At 47.5% G+C, this 16557-nt stretch overlaps 1 protein-coding gene across 1 annotated transcript in view; it reads right to left on the bottom strand.

Moving 5' to 3' along the window:
* Nucleotides 1-8242, bottom strand: part of LOC120920071 (olfactory receptor 6N2-like) — a 29390-nt gene extending 21148 nt beyond the window's left edge. Inside the window, exon 1 of the mRNA XM_040331984.1 lies at nt 8153-8242. Coding sequence (XP_040187918.1) covers nt 8153-8242 — 90 coding nt within the window. The remainder of the gene's footprint in view (nt 1-8152) is intronic.
* Between the last annotated feature and the right edge of the window lie 8315 nt (nt 8243-16557).

The following is a 16557-nucleotide window of genomic DNA, read 5'->3' as shown; positions in this document are numbered from 1 at the left end:
CATAGCCACCCTCACCTCCACATTAAAAGAAAACATCTTGTACGGCACTGTTTCCTAAACGGAGCCTACAGCTGTTGCAAAACAACTCCCCGTTATTACCGGACAGCCATTAACTGTCCAGGCATGCTGGGAGTTAAAGTATAATTGTTGTACAGCTGGTGACGGTGAGCTACATGGTGTATCAGAGCATGCTGGTAGTTGTAGTTGTTAAATAACATCAACTCCATTATTTATTCAAAATTAATTCATCAAAAAGTCAAAAGAAACAAACATATTATTGTTCCTATATAAAGTAAAGATAGGGATGAATCTATTGTACAGGCCCATTATAAGTGTCCAAAAATAATTATAGCGGTCAGATGAATAGCAACGCATATCTCCCCTATACGTGTATCCTGTGTTGTTAATCATATATACATAATTATGCAAATGATAATGGCTGCTATATTTATGCAAAAAAGGTGGCGACCGAAATGGCAGGATATAAGGCGAGAATGCTTCCAATTGTTGAATACCATAGATTTCCGTCATATATCCATAAGGCTTTAAACAAAAGTATTACAATATACTTTGTTCTTCATCTTGCAGAGGTTCCTAGAAAAGGGCTACGATCAGCTGCGCAGGCAGCCTGATAAAAAGGCCGTGGTCAGCGACCTAATGACGGAATTAGGCGGCCAACACGATCGCCTGGCGATCGTTAAAAAATGGTCTGACATGAAGAGGCGCCACATGGACCGTGTCAGGCGTATCCGGGATAAATATCATCCAGGTAAGTTATTGGTGACAGTTATGTTTTTTTTTTCAAAGTGTATTTTGTGCGTGAACTCGAGAGAGGAGCCGGACTGCAGGAGTTGGGAGTAGGCAGGCCTCCCCCAGAGGCAATCTGCCACCTTTCTCCATGCCCCGGGTGGCAATGGCGGGTGTGAGGGGGTCCTCCCACACAGACCGTCCTACCTGCTCCTCTTCGAAGCCCAACGGGGCAGAGGGACTCCCTATAAGGGAGTGAGAGGATTTGCCCGCTCAACCAGCCCCGTTAGTCCTTCGCCTCTCTTTTTAGAGACCGCGTGGTCAGAGTGCCTGCATGTTAACCCAATATCGAGTGCGTGTGTAATTGTGGTGGTTTTTGTGGGAGGGGGGTGGGCGTACTAAGCGCAGGCTTACCTCGCATAGCACACCCACCGGGGGCCGGGCTGAGACCACCAAACTCAATTCACATGTAGCCGAGAGCGGGATCCGAACCCCTAGCTGCAGAGGTGAATCGCTTGTCAGCGCAGTGGCAATCGCGTTGAGCCACCGCAGCTCCTTTGGTGACAGTTATGTAAGGTCATATGTAATTAATGTAAGGTCAGATGTTGTTAACCCAGACACCATGTTGTGGTAACATATATCACCACCAGCCAAGGTATTCATAGTACTGTTGAAAAAAGACATGGGACAGCAGACAGGAACACAGAAGTTATGTGGGAACATACTTTTCCCATTGCTTTGCATGGGACTTTAAACAAAAACCCCGACCCTCACCAATGGGGGTAGTTAAGGGATAAATTAACGATCCTATACTTTAAGTGGACGTATAAGTAACATGTGACCAAGTGTTATCGAAATATCTACAGCTGTTATGAAGTAACATGTATTTCCCATAGAGTTGAATGGGACTTTAAATAAAAACCCCAACCATGGCAAATGGGGGTGGGTAAGGGTAAACCACCTATCCTATGTTTGTGGCTGACATATAAGTAACCTGTGTGCCAAGTTTCATGTAAATATCTTTAGTCGTTTGGACGTGATGCTGGAACATACATACATACATGCACACACACGTTGAGTTTTATATATTTAGATTCCCACTAAATTCATTTGTTATGCGTGGGGTTGTTATAGTAATCATGTGTGCTCCATCAGGCCCTTTTTTTAACATGAGATCGTCTGAACAAAACAAAGGAGACAAAAACAGCTCATTTTACCATGTTGGCAGCCCAGCTCACGCTCAGTCCCCTGTAGTGCCCACAAGACCCTTTAATATAACATTGTCCCATTGGTTAACTGTCTATATAAATTAATTTGTATTCATATACAATACAGCAGAGTACACAGAATTTGCATACGTCATTAGAAAACATTTTTACATATATGAACATTGTGTTATTATAGGAGCTCCTCTACCAGCTGTGCGCCCCAAGCGCACAAGGCGACAGGCCGCAGAGGAGGAGGATGAAGAGGAGGATGCGGCAGAGGAGGATGCGGCAGAGGAGGAGAGGGATGAGGAGGAGCAGCCAGGGCCCTCCCACTCGCCAACCCCAGCTCCTGCTCAAGTTGAGGTGCCTGATGAGGAGCTTACCCCCTCCCCCCAAATTTCTGGTCAAATCGCGGCTGCAGGGGAGGTCGAAGAGACCGTTGCTATGAGCCTCGGTCAGGAGGGTAATTATGTGCACAAAGCTTAATAACATTTTAACAATAAAATGTAGATATAAAAATGGACAACATTTAAAGCGCACCCATCAGATTTCAGAACCATAATATGGTATTTATGATAGAAGTATACAGGTAGTGCAGAATTATTAGGCAAGTTGTATTTTTGAGGATTCATTTTATTATTGAACAACAACCATGTTCTCAATGAACCCAAAAAACTCATTAATATCAAAGCTGAATATTTTTTTTTTAGTTTTTTTTTTTTTTTTAGTTTTAGCTATTTTAGGGTGATATCTGTGTGTGCAGGTGACTACTATTACTGTGCATAATTATTAGGCAACTTAACAAAAAAAATATATATACCCATTTCAATTAATTATTTTTACCAGTGAAACCAATATAACATCTGAACATTCTAAAATATACATTTCTGACATTCAAAAACAAAACAAAAACAAATAAGTGACCAATATAGCCACCTTTCTTTGCATGGACACTCAAAAGCCTGCCATCCATGGATTCTGTCAGTGTTTTGATCTGTTCACCATCAACATTTCGTGCAGCAGCAACCGCAGCCTCCCAGACACTGTTCAGAGAGGTGTACTGTTTTCCCTCCTTGTAAATCTCACATTTGATGATGGACCACAGGTTCTCAATGGGGTTCAGATCAGATGAACAAGGAGGCCATGTCATTAGTTTTTCTTCTTTTATACCCTTTCTTGCCAGCCATGCTGTGGAGTACTTGGACGCATGTGATGGAGCATTGTCCTGCATGAAAATCATGTTTTTCTTGAAGGATGCAGACTTCTTCCTGTAACACAGCTTGAAGAAGGTGTCTTCCAGAAACTGCCAGTAGGACTGGGAGTTGAGCTTGACTCCATCCTCAACCCGAAAAGGCCCCACAAGCTCATCTTTGATGATACCAGCCCAAACCAGTACTCCACCTCCACCTTGCTGGCGTCTGAGTCGGACTGGAGCTCTCTGCCCTTTACCATTCCAGCCACGGGCCCATCCATCTGGCCGATCAAGACTCACTCTCATTTCAACAGTCCATAAAACCTTTGAAAAATCATTCTTGAGATATTTCTAGGCCCAGTCTTGACGTTTCAGCTTGTGTGTCTTGTTCAGTGGTTGTCGTTTTTCAGCCTTTCTTACCTTGGCCATGTCTCTGAGTATTGCACACCTTGTGCTTTTGGGCACTCCAGTGATGTTGCAGCTCTGAAATATAGCCAAACTGGTGGCAAGTGGCATCTTGGCAGCTGCACGCTTGACTTTTCTCAGTTCATGGGCAGTTATTTTGCGCCTTGGTTTTTCCACACGCTTCTTGCAACCCTGTTGACTATTTTGAATGAAACGCTTGATTGTTCGATGATCACGCTTCAGAAGCTTTGCAATTTTAAGAGTGCTGCATCCCTCTGCAAGATATCTCACTATTTTTGACTTTTTAGAGCCTGTCAAGTCCTTCTCTTGACCCATTTTGCAAAAGGAAAGGAAGTTGACTAATAATTATGCACACCTGATATAGAGTGTTGATGTAATTAGACCACACACCTTCTCATTACAGAGATGTACATTACCTAATATGCCTAATTGGTAGTAGGCTTTCGAGCCTATACAGCTTGTAAGACAACATGCATAAAGAGGATGATGTGGTCAAAATACTCATTTGCCTAATAATTCTGCACTCCCTGTATGTGCTAGACACATAACAAGTGTATAGACATGATAATGATTGTTTAATAAGCAACATAAATATTTTATTTATTTGGTAACGGTCTTTGAAATCACAATGTTTTTTTCTTATATCCTAACAGTTGCAAAAAAAATGCTGCGGAGGCAGGCTTTGATCCAGAGAACGAATGCCAAGATCCTCTCGAATCAGAAAAAAAATCGTTATCTGGACCAGCAGAATCGGCAGCTGGAGCAGCAGCAATTAATGAATTATTCAAAGATGGTAGAGCTTCAGCAGCGCATGCTTAATTACATTTAATTTTTTTTTTATGTTAATAAAAAATTTTATTTTTTTGAAATGTTTCCTTTCTTTTTGAGATAGATTTTTAGGTTTTTCAACACATCTAACTTCACATCTAACACATCAACATCAACATCAACACATCTAACTTCCTAATAAGCAAAAAAAATGTTATACTATTATTTTATGTAACACAAACCTAGGACAAACTAAAGTTCGCGGACACAGACACGACGAACACAAACTAAACTGTTGAAAAATGAACATAACAAAAGCAACAATATATATATATATATATATACAGAGAGAGAGCAAGAAAGAGAGAGAGAGTGCAGATTTGCTCTTGCAGACAGGCTAATGGTTGCAGTATAAAGGCCGCAAACCAGGGTTTAACATAAAGTTCATTGTTTTAGTTACACTTGCTGTTACGATCCGGTCTGGTAGCTTGTAGCGGAGGCTGTTGGTGGATCCGCTGTGCCAGAGAGGTCATGAAGCATTACTCAGCATGGAGGCAGCAGCAGTAGTATTAAAATGTAATGTAACTAGAAAAGATACAATTTCAGGGTAAATTGTGCTGCGTGGTCTTGCCTCCACCAATACTACTGACTGGAGACGGTGCCCCTGGAGATGTAAATGTGATCCAACCGTGTGTGGATCCAGTTCGGTCCATTGCCCCATCAAAAACTGCTCCATCCAAAACTAGCCCATCAAAACTGCACCATCAAAACTAGTGCTGCGCATCTTCACCCGTCTCACGATTCGATGCGATTACGATTGTCAAGTCCACGATTCGATTTGATTCGATTCCGCGATGCATCACGATGCATCACGATTGCAGCGCAAGTGCGCATGTCTCTCCCCCCAAAATACTAAAGGAGATTATCAGAGACTGCAGACATAGTACAGGAGATGGTCAGAGACTGCAGACATAGTACAGGAGATGGTCAGAGACTGCAGACATAGTACAAGAGATGGTCAGAGACTGCAGACATAGTACAGGGGATGGTCAGAGACTGCAGACATAGTACAGGAGATGGTCAGAGACTGCGGACATAGTACAGGAGATGGTCAGAGACTGGGGACATGCTACACGAGATAAGAGACTGCGTGCATGCTACACAAGATGATCAGAGAATGCGGACATGCTACAGGAAATGGTCAGAGACTGCGGAAATTATACAGAAGATCAGTAGGTAAGTATGATTTTTTTTTTATTTTAATTTTAAAGAAGAAAATAATACCCTTTAGTATCACTTTAACAAAGCCATTGAGTCTTTTGGCAGCAACTTGCATAGTAAACAGGTCAACATCACTGCACAAATAAAAAAAGGGAGACATTCCAATCAGCAAGAAATATACTGCTTGCAGATCAGTAGATGGTTCCAGAGGGGAGAGATGATAGGGAAATCACAGCAAGAAATTAGACAGTAAAAGAGTTTGCCTTACACATTGGGGGCTGCACAAACAGTACACACACACAGAGGATCGCTGCAGCAGGAAGGGGGGGGATGCTGCCACCTCTCTACACTCACCCATATATCAAGCATGACAGGCTTATCTCTCACCTCCGGAGCACTTCCATCCCCCCCTCCTCTCAGCTCGTTTGTAGTTTGCAGAAGCCAAATTTATGGCTCATCGCACGGATGTTACAACAGCTCCGTGCAGTCATGATCTGTATGCCTCTGTCTCTCAGCTCCTCGTGCGGCTCGCACCGCCCATCGGAGAGATGTTGCAAAACTACAAGTCCAATGAGGCATTGCAAGAATGACAGTTACCAGCATGACTCCCACAGGCAGAGGCATGATGGTAACTGTAGTTTTACAACAGCTGGAGGGCCACCAGTTTGAGACCCTTGCTTAACAGAGGAAAGTTCCCTCAGCCTTGTGTGGGAGGAACCAACTCACCTCACAACTGTTTGTGAGGTGTTATTAAACTCCTCAGCTTTTCCTAGGAAACCAATTTTTGGGTTTGCAGGCTCTCTGTAAACACAGCAGAAATTGAGGAATGTTTTTTGAATACTTGTCCTTCAAATTGTTCGATCTTAAAAACTATAAATCTCACAGTGAATATCTTTATAGTTTACGAATCACAAGACCCAGACCTACATTTTGATGTATAGTATGTCTCTGAAATAATAAAATTGAAGGCACAGTCGAAGGTTACAAATTCAACAGCAGATTTTAGTTTTATAAACTTTGACCTCCATTGACTTCCATTGAAATAATGGATGTCGTTGGTTGCAAACAAATTATCATATTGTGAAAACCGTTTGATCATTCGCTTAGCCGTAAACACGTGTGATGGCAGCAGGGAGAGCTGAACTTTTTGATATAAGATTTGTGTAGGTCGGCTTGAAAATGAGGGAGTAGTCGCAGTTTACAAATCATGTGCTGATTTTTCCGGTTTTCACATTCCACACTCTAGCTCTCCCCATTCACTCCTATGGGAAAATTTTGCCGCAAAAATGACGATATTTCATGAACGATTAAGCAAAACGTTCCACAAAGTAATAGCACACCATTCTGGAACAATCCACACGTTTCAATATATTACTTGTCTATGTAGTGTAAAAACTGTGGGAGGAGATACCGTTTAAAAGTTGGCTATAATAAGAATAATATATATGTAAGATAACAATAAGTGCTCTTGCTATGCAAGACCACTTAACTCTCACACAGGCATCATTTACAAGGAGTATTGGTAATATTACTAGATAGCATCTAAACACGTGGGCAGGACTTTACAGCATCAGTAGTGACCATAGTAGTCAATAGTGTCAAATAACTTGTGACATAGGTGTCGTGAGCAGCAGCAGTATTAGTAACAGTAGACAATATAGTGTCAAATCACTCGGGAAAGAGGTGATATGAACAGCAGCAGCAGCAGTGGTAATAGTAGTATAGAGTGGCAATTAACTTGTGACATAGGTGTCTTGACTGAGCAGCAGTAGTAGTAGTAGTAGTAGACAGTGACAATACAGAGTCAAATCACTTGGGCAGGAGGTGCCATGATGAACAGCAGTGAAAATAGTAGTATAGAGTGGTAAATAACTTCTGACATAGGTGTCTTGACTGAGCACCAGCAGTAGTAGTAGTAGTAGTAGTAGATACAGAGTCAAATCAATTGGTCAGGGGGTGCCATGATGAACAGCAATGATAATAGGAGTATAGAGTGGGAAATAACTTCTGACATAGGTGTTTTGACTGAGCAGCAGTAGTGTCATGAATTGCATCGGCCACCAGAGGGCGCTAGCGGTGCATCGGCGCACGCAATGCGCGCGCAATCGCGGCATCGCGCTCGTGCACGCGCGCACCGGCGGTAACGGCGTGCGGGAGCGCGCATCGGCGGTAACGGCACGCGGGCACGTGCAGGCGTCCATCTGGCGCCAAAACAAGCCTATTTAAAGTGTCCTGAGAGCCTGGTCCCTTGCTGTCCGGTCTGCAGCGTTTCCTGAGACCACCTGTACCTGTACCTGTACCAGTACCTGTACCGACCACTCCTGCTTGATCCAGATCCTGATACCCGGCTTGTCTTCGTTGTTCCTGTCTTCCGCCTGTCCTGACCTCGGCTTGCTCTGACCATCCCTCTGCCTGATCCCTGGTACTCCGCTGTCCGCCTGTTGCCGACCCGGCTAGACGACCCCTCTATTACCTTGGCCTCTCCTGTGCCAGTCCGGCTGCTCCTGCTTCTCCAGTCTTCTGGGACCCTGTTCAGTCTTCTGGGACCTGCTGCGGCCAGATTTTCTGAACACCTTCCTTTCCGGCTTACCTGCTGTTCCAGTGCTGCTGCATCCAGGCCGCTACCTACCGGCCTGCACCTGCCTTTCAGAGACTTCCTCAGACTCCGCAGAAGCTCCATCCGGCCCCTGCACCAGCGTCATCCCTGGCGCTTGTGCGACTCTGCATTCCCGCTCCCCCTGTCTACTCTACCAGGGGTCCCGGGATCAGAGGAGTAACAGCTGCCGCTTCCTGCACGTCGGGCTCATCCTTAAGGTATGTGACAAGTAGTAGTAGTAGTAGTAGTAGTAGTAGACATTTACAATACAGTGTCAAATCACTTGGCCAGGAGGTGCCATGATGAACAGCATTGTAATAGTAGTATATAGTGGTAAATAACTTCTGACATAGGTGTCTTGACTGAGCACCAGCAGTAGTAGTAGCAGTAGTAGTAGTAGATACAGAGTCATATCACTTGGGCAGGAGGTGCCATGATGAACAGCAGTGGTAATAGGAGTATATAGAGTGGGAAATAACTTCTGACATAGGTGTCTTGACTGAGCAGCAGCAGCAGTAGTAGTAGTAGTAGTAGTGGATACAGAGTCATATCACTTGGGCAGGAGGTGCCATGATGAACAGCAGTGGTAATAGGAGTATATAGAGTGGGAAATAACTTCTGACATAGGTGTCTTGACTGAGCAGCAGTAGTAGTAGTAGTAGTAGTAGTAGATACAGAGTCATATCACTTGGGCAGGAGGTGCCATGATGAACAGCAGTGGAAATAGGAGTATATAGAGTGGGAAATAACTTTTGACATAGGTGTCTTGACTGAGCAGCAGCAGTATTAGTAGTAGTAGTAGATACAGAGTCATATCACTTGGGCAGGAGGTGCCATGATGAACAGCAGTGGTAATAGGAGTATATAGAGTGGGAAATAACTTCTGACATAGGTGTCTTGACTGAGCAGCAGCAGCAGTAGTAGTAGTAGTAGTAGTAGATACAGAGTCATATCACTTGGGCAGGAGGTGCCATGATGAACAGCAGTGGTAATAGGAGTATATAGAGTGGGAAATAACTTCTGACATAGGTGTCTTGACTGAGCAGCAGCAGTAGTAGTAGTAGATACAGAGTCATATCACTTGGGCAGGAGGTGCCATGATGAACAGCAGTGGTAATAGTAGTATATAGAGTGGGAAATAACTTCTGACATAGGTGTCTTGACTGAGCAGCAGCAGTAGTAGTAGTAGTAGTAGATACAGAGTCATATCACTTGGCCAGGAGGTGCCATGATGAACAGCAGTGGTAATAGTAGTATATAGAGTGGGAAATAACTTCTGACATAGGTGTCTTGACTGAGCAGCAGCAGTAGTAGTAGTAGTAGTAGTAGATACAGAGTCATATCACTTGGCCAGGAGGTGCCATGATGAACAGCAGTGGTAATAGGAGTATATAGAGTGGGAAATAACTTCTGACATAGGTGTCTTGACTGAGCAGCAGCAGTAGTAGTAGTAGTAGTAGATACAGAGTCAAATCACTTGGCCAGGAGGTGCCATGATGAACAGCAGTGGTAATAGGAGTATAGAGTGGGAAATAACTTCTGACATAGTTGTCTTGACTGATCCAGAGGAGTCATGGGAGAAAGTCATGTGGTCAGATGAGACCATAATATAACTTTTTGATCATAATTCCACTAACCGTGTTCGGAGGAAGAAGAATGATGAGTACCATGCCAAGAACGCCATCCCTACTGTGAAGCATGGGGGTGGTAGCATCATGCTTTGGGGGTGTTTTTCTGCACATGGGACAGGGTGACTGCACTGTATTAAGGAGAGGATGACCGGGGCCATGTATTGCGAGATTTTGGGCAACTACCTCCTTCCCTCAGTTAGAGCTTTGAAGATGGGTCGAGGCTGGGTCTTCCAACATGACAATGACCCAAAGCACACAGCCAGGATAACCAAGGAGTGGCTCTGTAAGGAGCATATCAAGGTGCTGGCGTGGCCTAGCCAGTCTCCAGACCTAAACCCAATAGAGAATCTTTGGAGGGAGCTCAAACTCTGTGTTTCTCAGCGATAGCCCAGAAACCTGACTGATGTAGAGAAGATCTGTGTGGAGGAGTGGGCCAAAATCCCTCCTCCAGTGTGTGCAAAGCTGGTGAAAAACTACAAGAAAGGTTTGACCGCTGTAATTGCAAACAAAGCCTACTGTACCAAATATTAACATTGATTTTCTCAGGTGTTCAAATAATTATTTTCAGCACTGTAAATAGATCAGGGAATGCATGACAAGGGACCCTTCAGCGCCCTGAACCGACGGCGGGTGCCAGAAAGTCACCGCCGATCCAGGACTCATTCATCTTTATGAATGTGAGTCTGTCCACGGAGTCTGTGGACAGACGGGTCCTCTTGTCCGCGACCACCCCACCTGCCGCGCTGAATGTCCGCTCAGATGCGGCTGGCCCACCATGTGGGCCAGCCGCTGGTGGTGACTGCTGCTGCTGGTGCTGGTACTGGCTCGCTCCGATTGGAAGAACATCCTCATCTCATCCATTAGGTCCCCTGCTCGGCTGCTGCTGGGTGCAGCCACCTGCTGGGTGAGATGAGGGGGGACAACTGGAGGCCGGGGAGTTGCCTGCTCCAACCGGCTGACAATGCCTGCCTGCAGTTCCTCCATCCGGCGCTGCCTCCGGCTGGCTGGGATGAACTGCTCCAGTTTCCCCTTGCACCTGGGATCCAAAAGGGTGGCCATCCAAAAATCATTCCTCTCCTTGATGGTCTTAACCCGGGGGTCCCTCCTGAGGCATCTCAGCATGTGGGCAGCCATGGGGAAGAGCACAGCCTGCTGTGACTCCTCACTGCTGCCCAGGTCAATGAGGTCCGACTCTTCATCCCTGAGGCGCTGCTGGTCACGCTCAGAGATGCACAACCCCCGGACTATCGGTGCCCCCAACACCGGCTCTCCCTCCTGACCAGGCCCTGACTCCGGGACGACACCAGCAACCTCCTCATCATCATCATCCTCCTCCTCCTCGTCCTGGCCCTGGTCTCGGTGGAGCATTGCTGCCTCCTCCTGCTCCACCAAGGCACTCTCCCCAGCTTCGAGCAGGCGATCTAGTGTCCTCTCCAGCATGAACACTATTGGCAGCACGTCATTGAGGCCGACATGCTCACTGCTGACCATCTTGGTCGCCTGCTCGAAGGAGGACAACACTTGGCAGACCTGGTGTATCTGCCCCCACTCCGCACAGGTGATGAAAGGGAGTTGTAGTGAAGTCCTCTCAGTGCCTAGGTCCAGCAGGTACTCCTTCACCGCCCTTCGCTGCTCCCACAACCTCTTCAGCATGTGGAGGGTGGAGTTCCACCGCGTCACACTGTCCACAATCAGCCTGTGAAGGGGCAGCCTGTTGACCCGCTGCAACTCGGACAGGGACGCGGTAGCGGTTGGGGAGCGCCTGAAGTGGCTGGCAATCCTACGCACCTTTGGCACAATGTCACTCAACCCGGGATAAGTGCGCAGGAACTTCTGCACCACCAGGTTGAGGACATGTGCCAGACAGGGCACGTGGGTCAGACTGCCAGCATAGAGGGCGGAAAGTAGGTTGCTGCCGTTATCGCAGACAACCATACCTGCCTGGACCCTTCGGGGTGTCAGCCACTTCTGGACCTGAGCCTGAAGTGCTTTCAGCACTTCTTGTCCAGTGTGTCTCCGGTCCCCTAAACTAACAAGCTGGAGCACGGCCTGACAGCGCACGTGCCCCACACTTGAGTAGCTACGGGGGCGCTTGCTGGGAGGCTCAGCAGCTGCGGAGACAGTGGCTTGAGGGAGACCAGCAGTTCTCCCCTGGACACCCCGGGGTGGCACCACAAAATCTGTTGCCGCCGATCCGTCCCCGGCGCCTCGGAGGGAAACCCAATGGGCCGTGAAGCTGATGTAGCGCCCCTGCCCATGCCTGCTGGTCCAGCCATCCATTGTCAGATGAACCCTGTCGCTGACAGCGTGATCCAGCGACAGGGTTACATTCTGCACAATGTGCTGGTGTAGGGCAGGGACACCAGTCCTGGCAAAGAAATGGCGGCTGGGGACACGCCATTGGGGTTGGGCCTGCTCCAACATCTGCCTGAAGGGGTTGCTGTCAACTATGTTGAAGGGCAGCAGATGGTGGGCAATAACCCTTGCCAGGAGCCCATTGAGGGAACGCACACGTCGGTCTCCAGGGGGGAAGGGAGTGGTGCGTTCAAAGGCGTCTGAAATCGACGCCTGGCGCCGGACGGCAGTGCGGGACACAGACGCGGAGGGTGCTGTCAAAGTAGAGGTCTGGATGCCGGTACCAGTACCTCTACTAGAGGGAGCGGGGGGGGCATGACCTGCTGGGAAGAGATGAAGCTGTGGCAGGGGCTGCTGTACCCTGCTCACTTGTGGTGGTGGCGCTGCTACCACCACCATGCTTCATCTCGTCATACACCCGCCAGTGGTTGATCCTCAGGTGCTGGTTCAGGGCTGTGGTACCCACCCGAGCCAAACACTTCCCTCTCTTCACCCTGACTTTACAGATCTGGCAGATGGCCACGGTAGGGTTGTCTGCCACCAGGGTGAAGTAGTTCCAGACAGGTGACTTCAGCGCCGCCCTCCTGTCAGATGGGGTGACGCTGACTTGCACCTGCTGGGACTCGGTGCGCACAGGTGGAGCTGCCTGCTGCTGCTGACACCTCCTGCTGCCATCACCAGTGGAGACCCTGACGATGGTCTCCCTGGTGGTGACCTGGCGCACCGTTTCCCCAGGGTGTCTACCTTTCCCGTCGTCACTGACGCAGTGAGCCGACGAGTCCGATGGCAACCATGATGGGTCACCCTCTTCGCCCCCAGAGATGTCAGACCAAGGGCTGAGATGTTGTGGTCTGAGGGAACCAACTGACATGGAGCCGATAGCCTGGCTCCGCTGTCCCCTCACCCACGCCTGGGTCTGACTAGGTGCTGCTGTTTCCTGCACCAAAACAGCAGCACCATTTTGAAGGGATGTCTCTGGGATACTGCCAGCAGGTATCCCATCCTCCTCATCCATCCCTTCAAAAAGGTCCTGACCATCAGGACAGAGCTGGAGGTCTGCCTGATGCACGGCCTCCCCCAAGAGATCCCTCTCACTGTCGCTGTCGAACAGTAAGATTCTGGACTCTTGGGGGCTGGGGGGGGTACTACAGGCACCGGTGTAATGGTGGTACTACTGGGAGTAGGGACCGACGACTCAGTGGCACTGCTGTGCCCCATGTAGTCCACCACTACTTGAGCCTGAGATGGCAATATCGGGCGGCTGCCCGATGGAAAAAAATCCCACATGAGGCGGAGTCCCCTTCCACCCGATCCTCTACCACTAGTAGGGGCACGAGAGGTACCCCGTGCTGGCAGCGACCCAGCACTGGGAGTAACTCCCCTACCCCTGCTGCCACGGCCACGGATGCCGCTCATAATTGCTGATGTGTGTGGGGGGGTAAACTTTATTGGGGGGGGGAAATGTGAGGAAAATGTTTTTTTGTGTTTTTTTAAAAGACAGGCACGCAGACAAAGACGTACACAGACAGCTACTAAACTATAATAAAACTAGTACACCAAAGACGAGGACTACAAAAAATAAAAAATAAATGCACTAAACAAACACTAACTAATACATTTTTTTTTAACACAAAACACAGACACTAAACACACACTAAACTAAGCTAGCTGAAAGAAATGTACACTAACAGTATGTACACTTACTACACAGAAATCTAACTAACCTGAACAACACAAAACTTAGCTTTTAGAAAAGCTCTTGGGCCTTTTGCTTTGAAAAAAGCAGTTTCTAATCAGGAAAATGTGCACTGAAATTACTAGCAAATAGCACTGAAAAGCGAAGCTGCAAGATCAAACAGTAACACAAGCTGAACAACACAGCACAAAACTTAGCTTTGAAAAAAGCTCTTGGGTCTATTGCTTTGAAAAAAGAAGTTTATAATCTGGAAAATATGCACTGAAATCACTAAGTATCAATGAAGGACAATGATGATGATGCTAGATCAAACAGGCACACAGAACCAGGAACACAGAAACAGTCTCCACACTCTCTAGCCACCTTCTGAATCTGCAATGAAATGCTGCTGGGAGTGACCTTATATAATGGCCGTGCAGGCAGGTTCCTATTGGTTGCTAACCTCTGACGAGTGTGGAAGGAGAACTCTGATTGGCTCTGATGCAAAAGGGCGGAGTAAATAATCGCGCAATATTCCGATTGCCGAATATTCGCATTGCGAATATTCGGCAATATAAAATGATCGCTTCAGCTACTCGGCCCAAGGTCTCTAATCATACCAGCAATGCTTTTAGACGTCTATGGAGATCACTAGGATGTGATCTGTTTTAAAAATGAAACTGAAAAAATCGCTCTGATGCGGAAGATAGGGGCAAAGAAAATAATTGCGTGATATTGCGATTGCCGAATAATCGCATTGCGATTTTTCGGCAAAATACAATGATCGCTTCAGCTACTCGGCCCAAGGTCTCTAATCATACCAGCAATGCTTTTAGACGTCGATGGAGATATCTAGGATGTGATCTGTTCTAAAAATAAAATTGGAAAAAATCGAATATTCGGAATTGCGAATATTCACCGCGAAATTCGAAAAATAGCGCGATTACTCGAATATGCTATATTCGAGCCGAATATTCGCAATATGAATATTCGTGAGCAACACTAATGAAAATCCACAGAAAAGTTTATTTGGCTTTACTGTACTACTCAGCACAAAAGAGAAGCTGCTTTACTAACTACACTCACTGCCCATTAAAAAAAAACGAAAATTACATCTGTGGCAAAAGATTTGCATTCTGTTGAATCCAAAATACGAACAGAAAAAGGGAATTCAAAATACAGGGTGCGGGTCTTTTGTTGTGGATGTCGTGTGAGCATACGACTGAGGGTGCGAACAGAGAAGTGACACAGACGCGGAGGGTGCTGTCAAAGTAGAGGTCTGGATGCCGGTACCAGTACCTCTACTAGAGGGAGCGGGGGGGGCATGACCTGCTGGGAAGAGATGAAGCTGTGGCAGGGGCTGCTGTACCCTGCTCACTTGTGGTGGTGGCGCTGCTACCACCACCATGCTTCATCTCGTCATACACCCGCCAGTGGTTGATCCTCAGGTGCTGGTTCAGGGCTGTGGTACCCACCCGAGCCAAACACTTCCCTCTCTTCACCCTGACTTTACAGATCTGGCAGATGGCCACGGTAGGGTTGTCTGCCACCAGGGTGAAGTAGTTCCAGACAGGTGACTTCAGCGCCGCCCTCCTGTCAGATGGGGTGACGCTGACTTGCACCTGCTGGGACTCGGTGCGCACAGGTGGAGCTGCCTGCTGCTGCTGACACCTCCTGCTGCCATCACCAGTGGAGACCCTGACGATGGTCTCCCTGGTGGTGACCTGGCGCACCGTTTCCCCAGGGTGTCTACCTTTCCCGTCGTCACTGACGCAGTGAGCCGACGAGTCCGATGGCAACCATGATGGGTCACCCTCTTCGCCCCCAGAGATGTCAGACCAAGGGCTGAGATGTTGTGGTCTGAGGGAACCAACTGACATGGAGCCGATAGCCTGGCTCCGCTGTCCCCTCACCCACGCCTGGGTCTGACTAGGTGCTGCTGTTTCCTGCACCAAAACAGCAGCACCATTTTGAAGGGATGTCTCTGGGATACTGCCAGCAGGTATCCCATCCTCCTCATCCATCCCTTCAAAAAGGTCCTGACCATCAGGACAGAGCTGGAGGTCTGCCTGATGCACGGCCTCCCCCAAGAGATCCCTCTCACTGTCGCTGTCGAACAGTAAGATTCTGGACTCTTGGGGGCTGGGGGGGGTACTACAGGCACCGGTGTAATGGTGGTACTACTGGGAGTAGGGACCGACGACTCAGTGGCACTGCTGTGCCCCATGTAGTCCACCACTACTTGAGCCTGAGATGGCAATATCGGGCGGCTGCCCGATGGAAAAAAATCCCACATGAGGCGGAGTCCCCTTCCACCCGATCCTCTACCACTAGTAGGGGCACGAGAGGTACCCCGTGCTGGCAGCGACCCAGCACTGGGAGTAACTCCCCTACCCCTGCTGCCACGGCCACGGATGCCGCTCATAATTGCTGATGTGTGTGGGGGGGTAAACTTTATTGGGGGGGGGAAATGTGAGGAAAATGTTTTTTTGTGTTTTTTTAAAAGACAGGCACGCAGACAAAGACGTACACAGACAGCTACTAAACTATAATAAAACTAGTACACCAAAGACGAGGACTACAAAAAATAAAAAATAAATGCACTAAACAAACACTAACTAATACATTTTTTTTTTAACACAAAACACAGACACTAAACACACACTAAACTAAGCTAGCTGAAAGAAATGTACACTAACAGTATGTACACTTACTACACAGAAATCTAACTAACCTGA

Source organism: Rana temporaria, chromosome 13 (assembly GCF_905171775.1).
Source record: "Rana temporaria chromosome 13, aRanTem1.1, whole genome shotgun sequence".
Taxonomy (NCBI): domain Eukaryota; kingdom Metazoa; phylum Chordata; class Amphibia; order Anura; family Ranidae; genus Rana; species Rana temporaria.
Note: the sequence above shows the minus strand (reverse complement) of the source record. Positions and strands in the feature narration are given on the sequence as shown.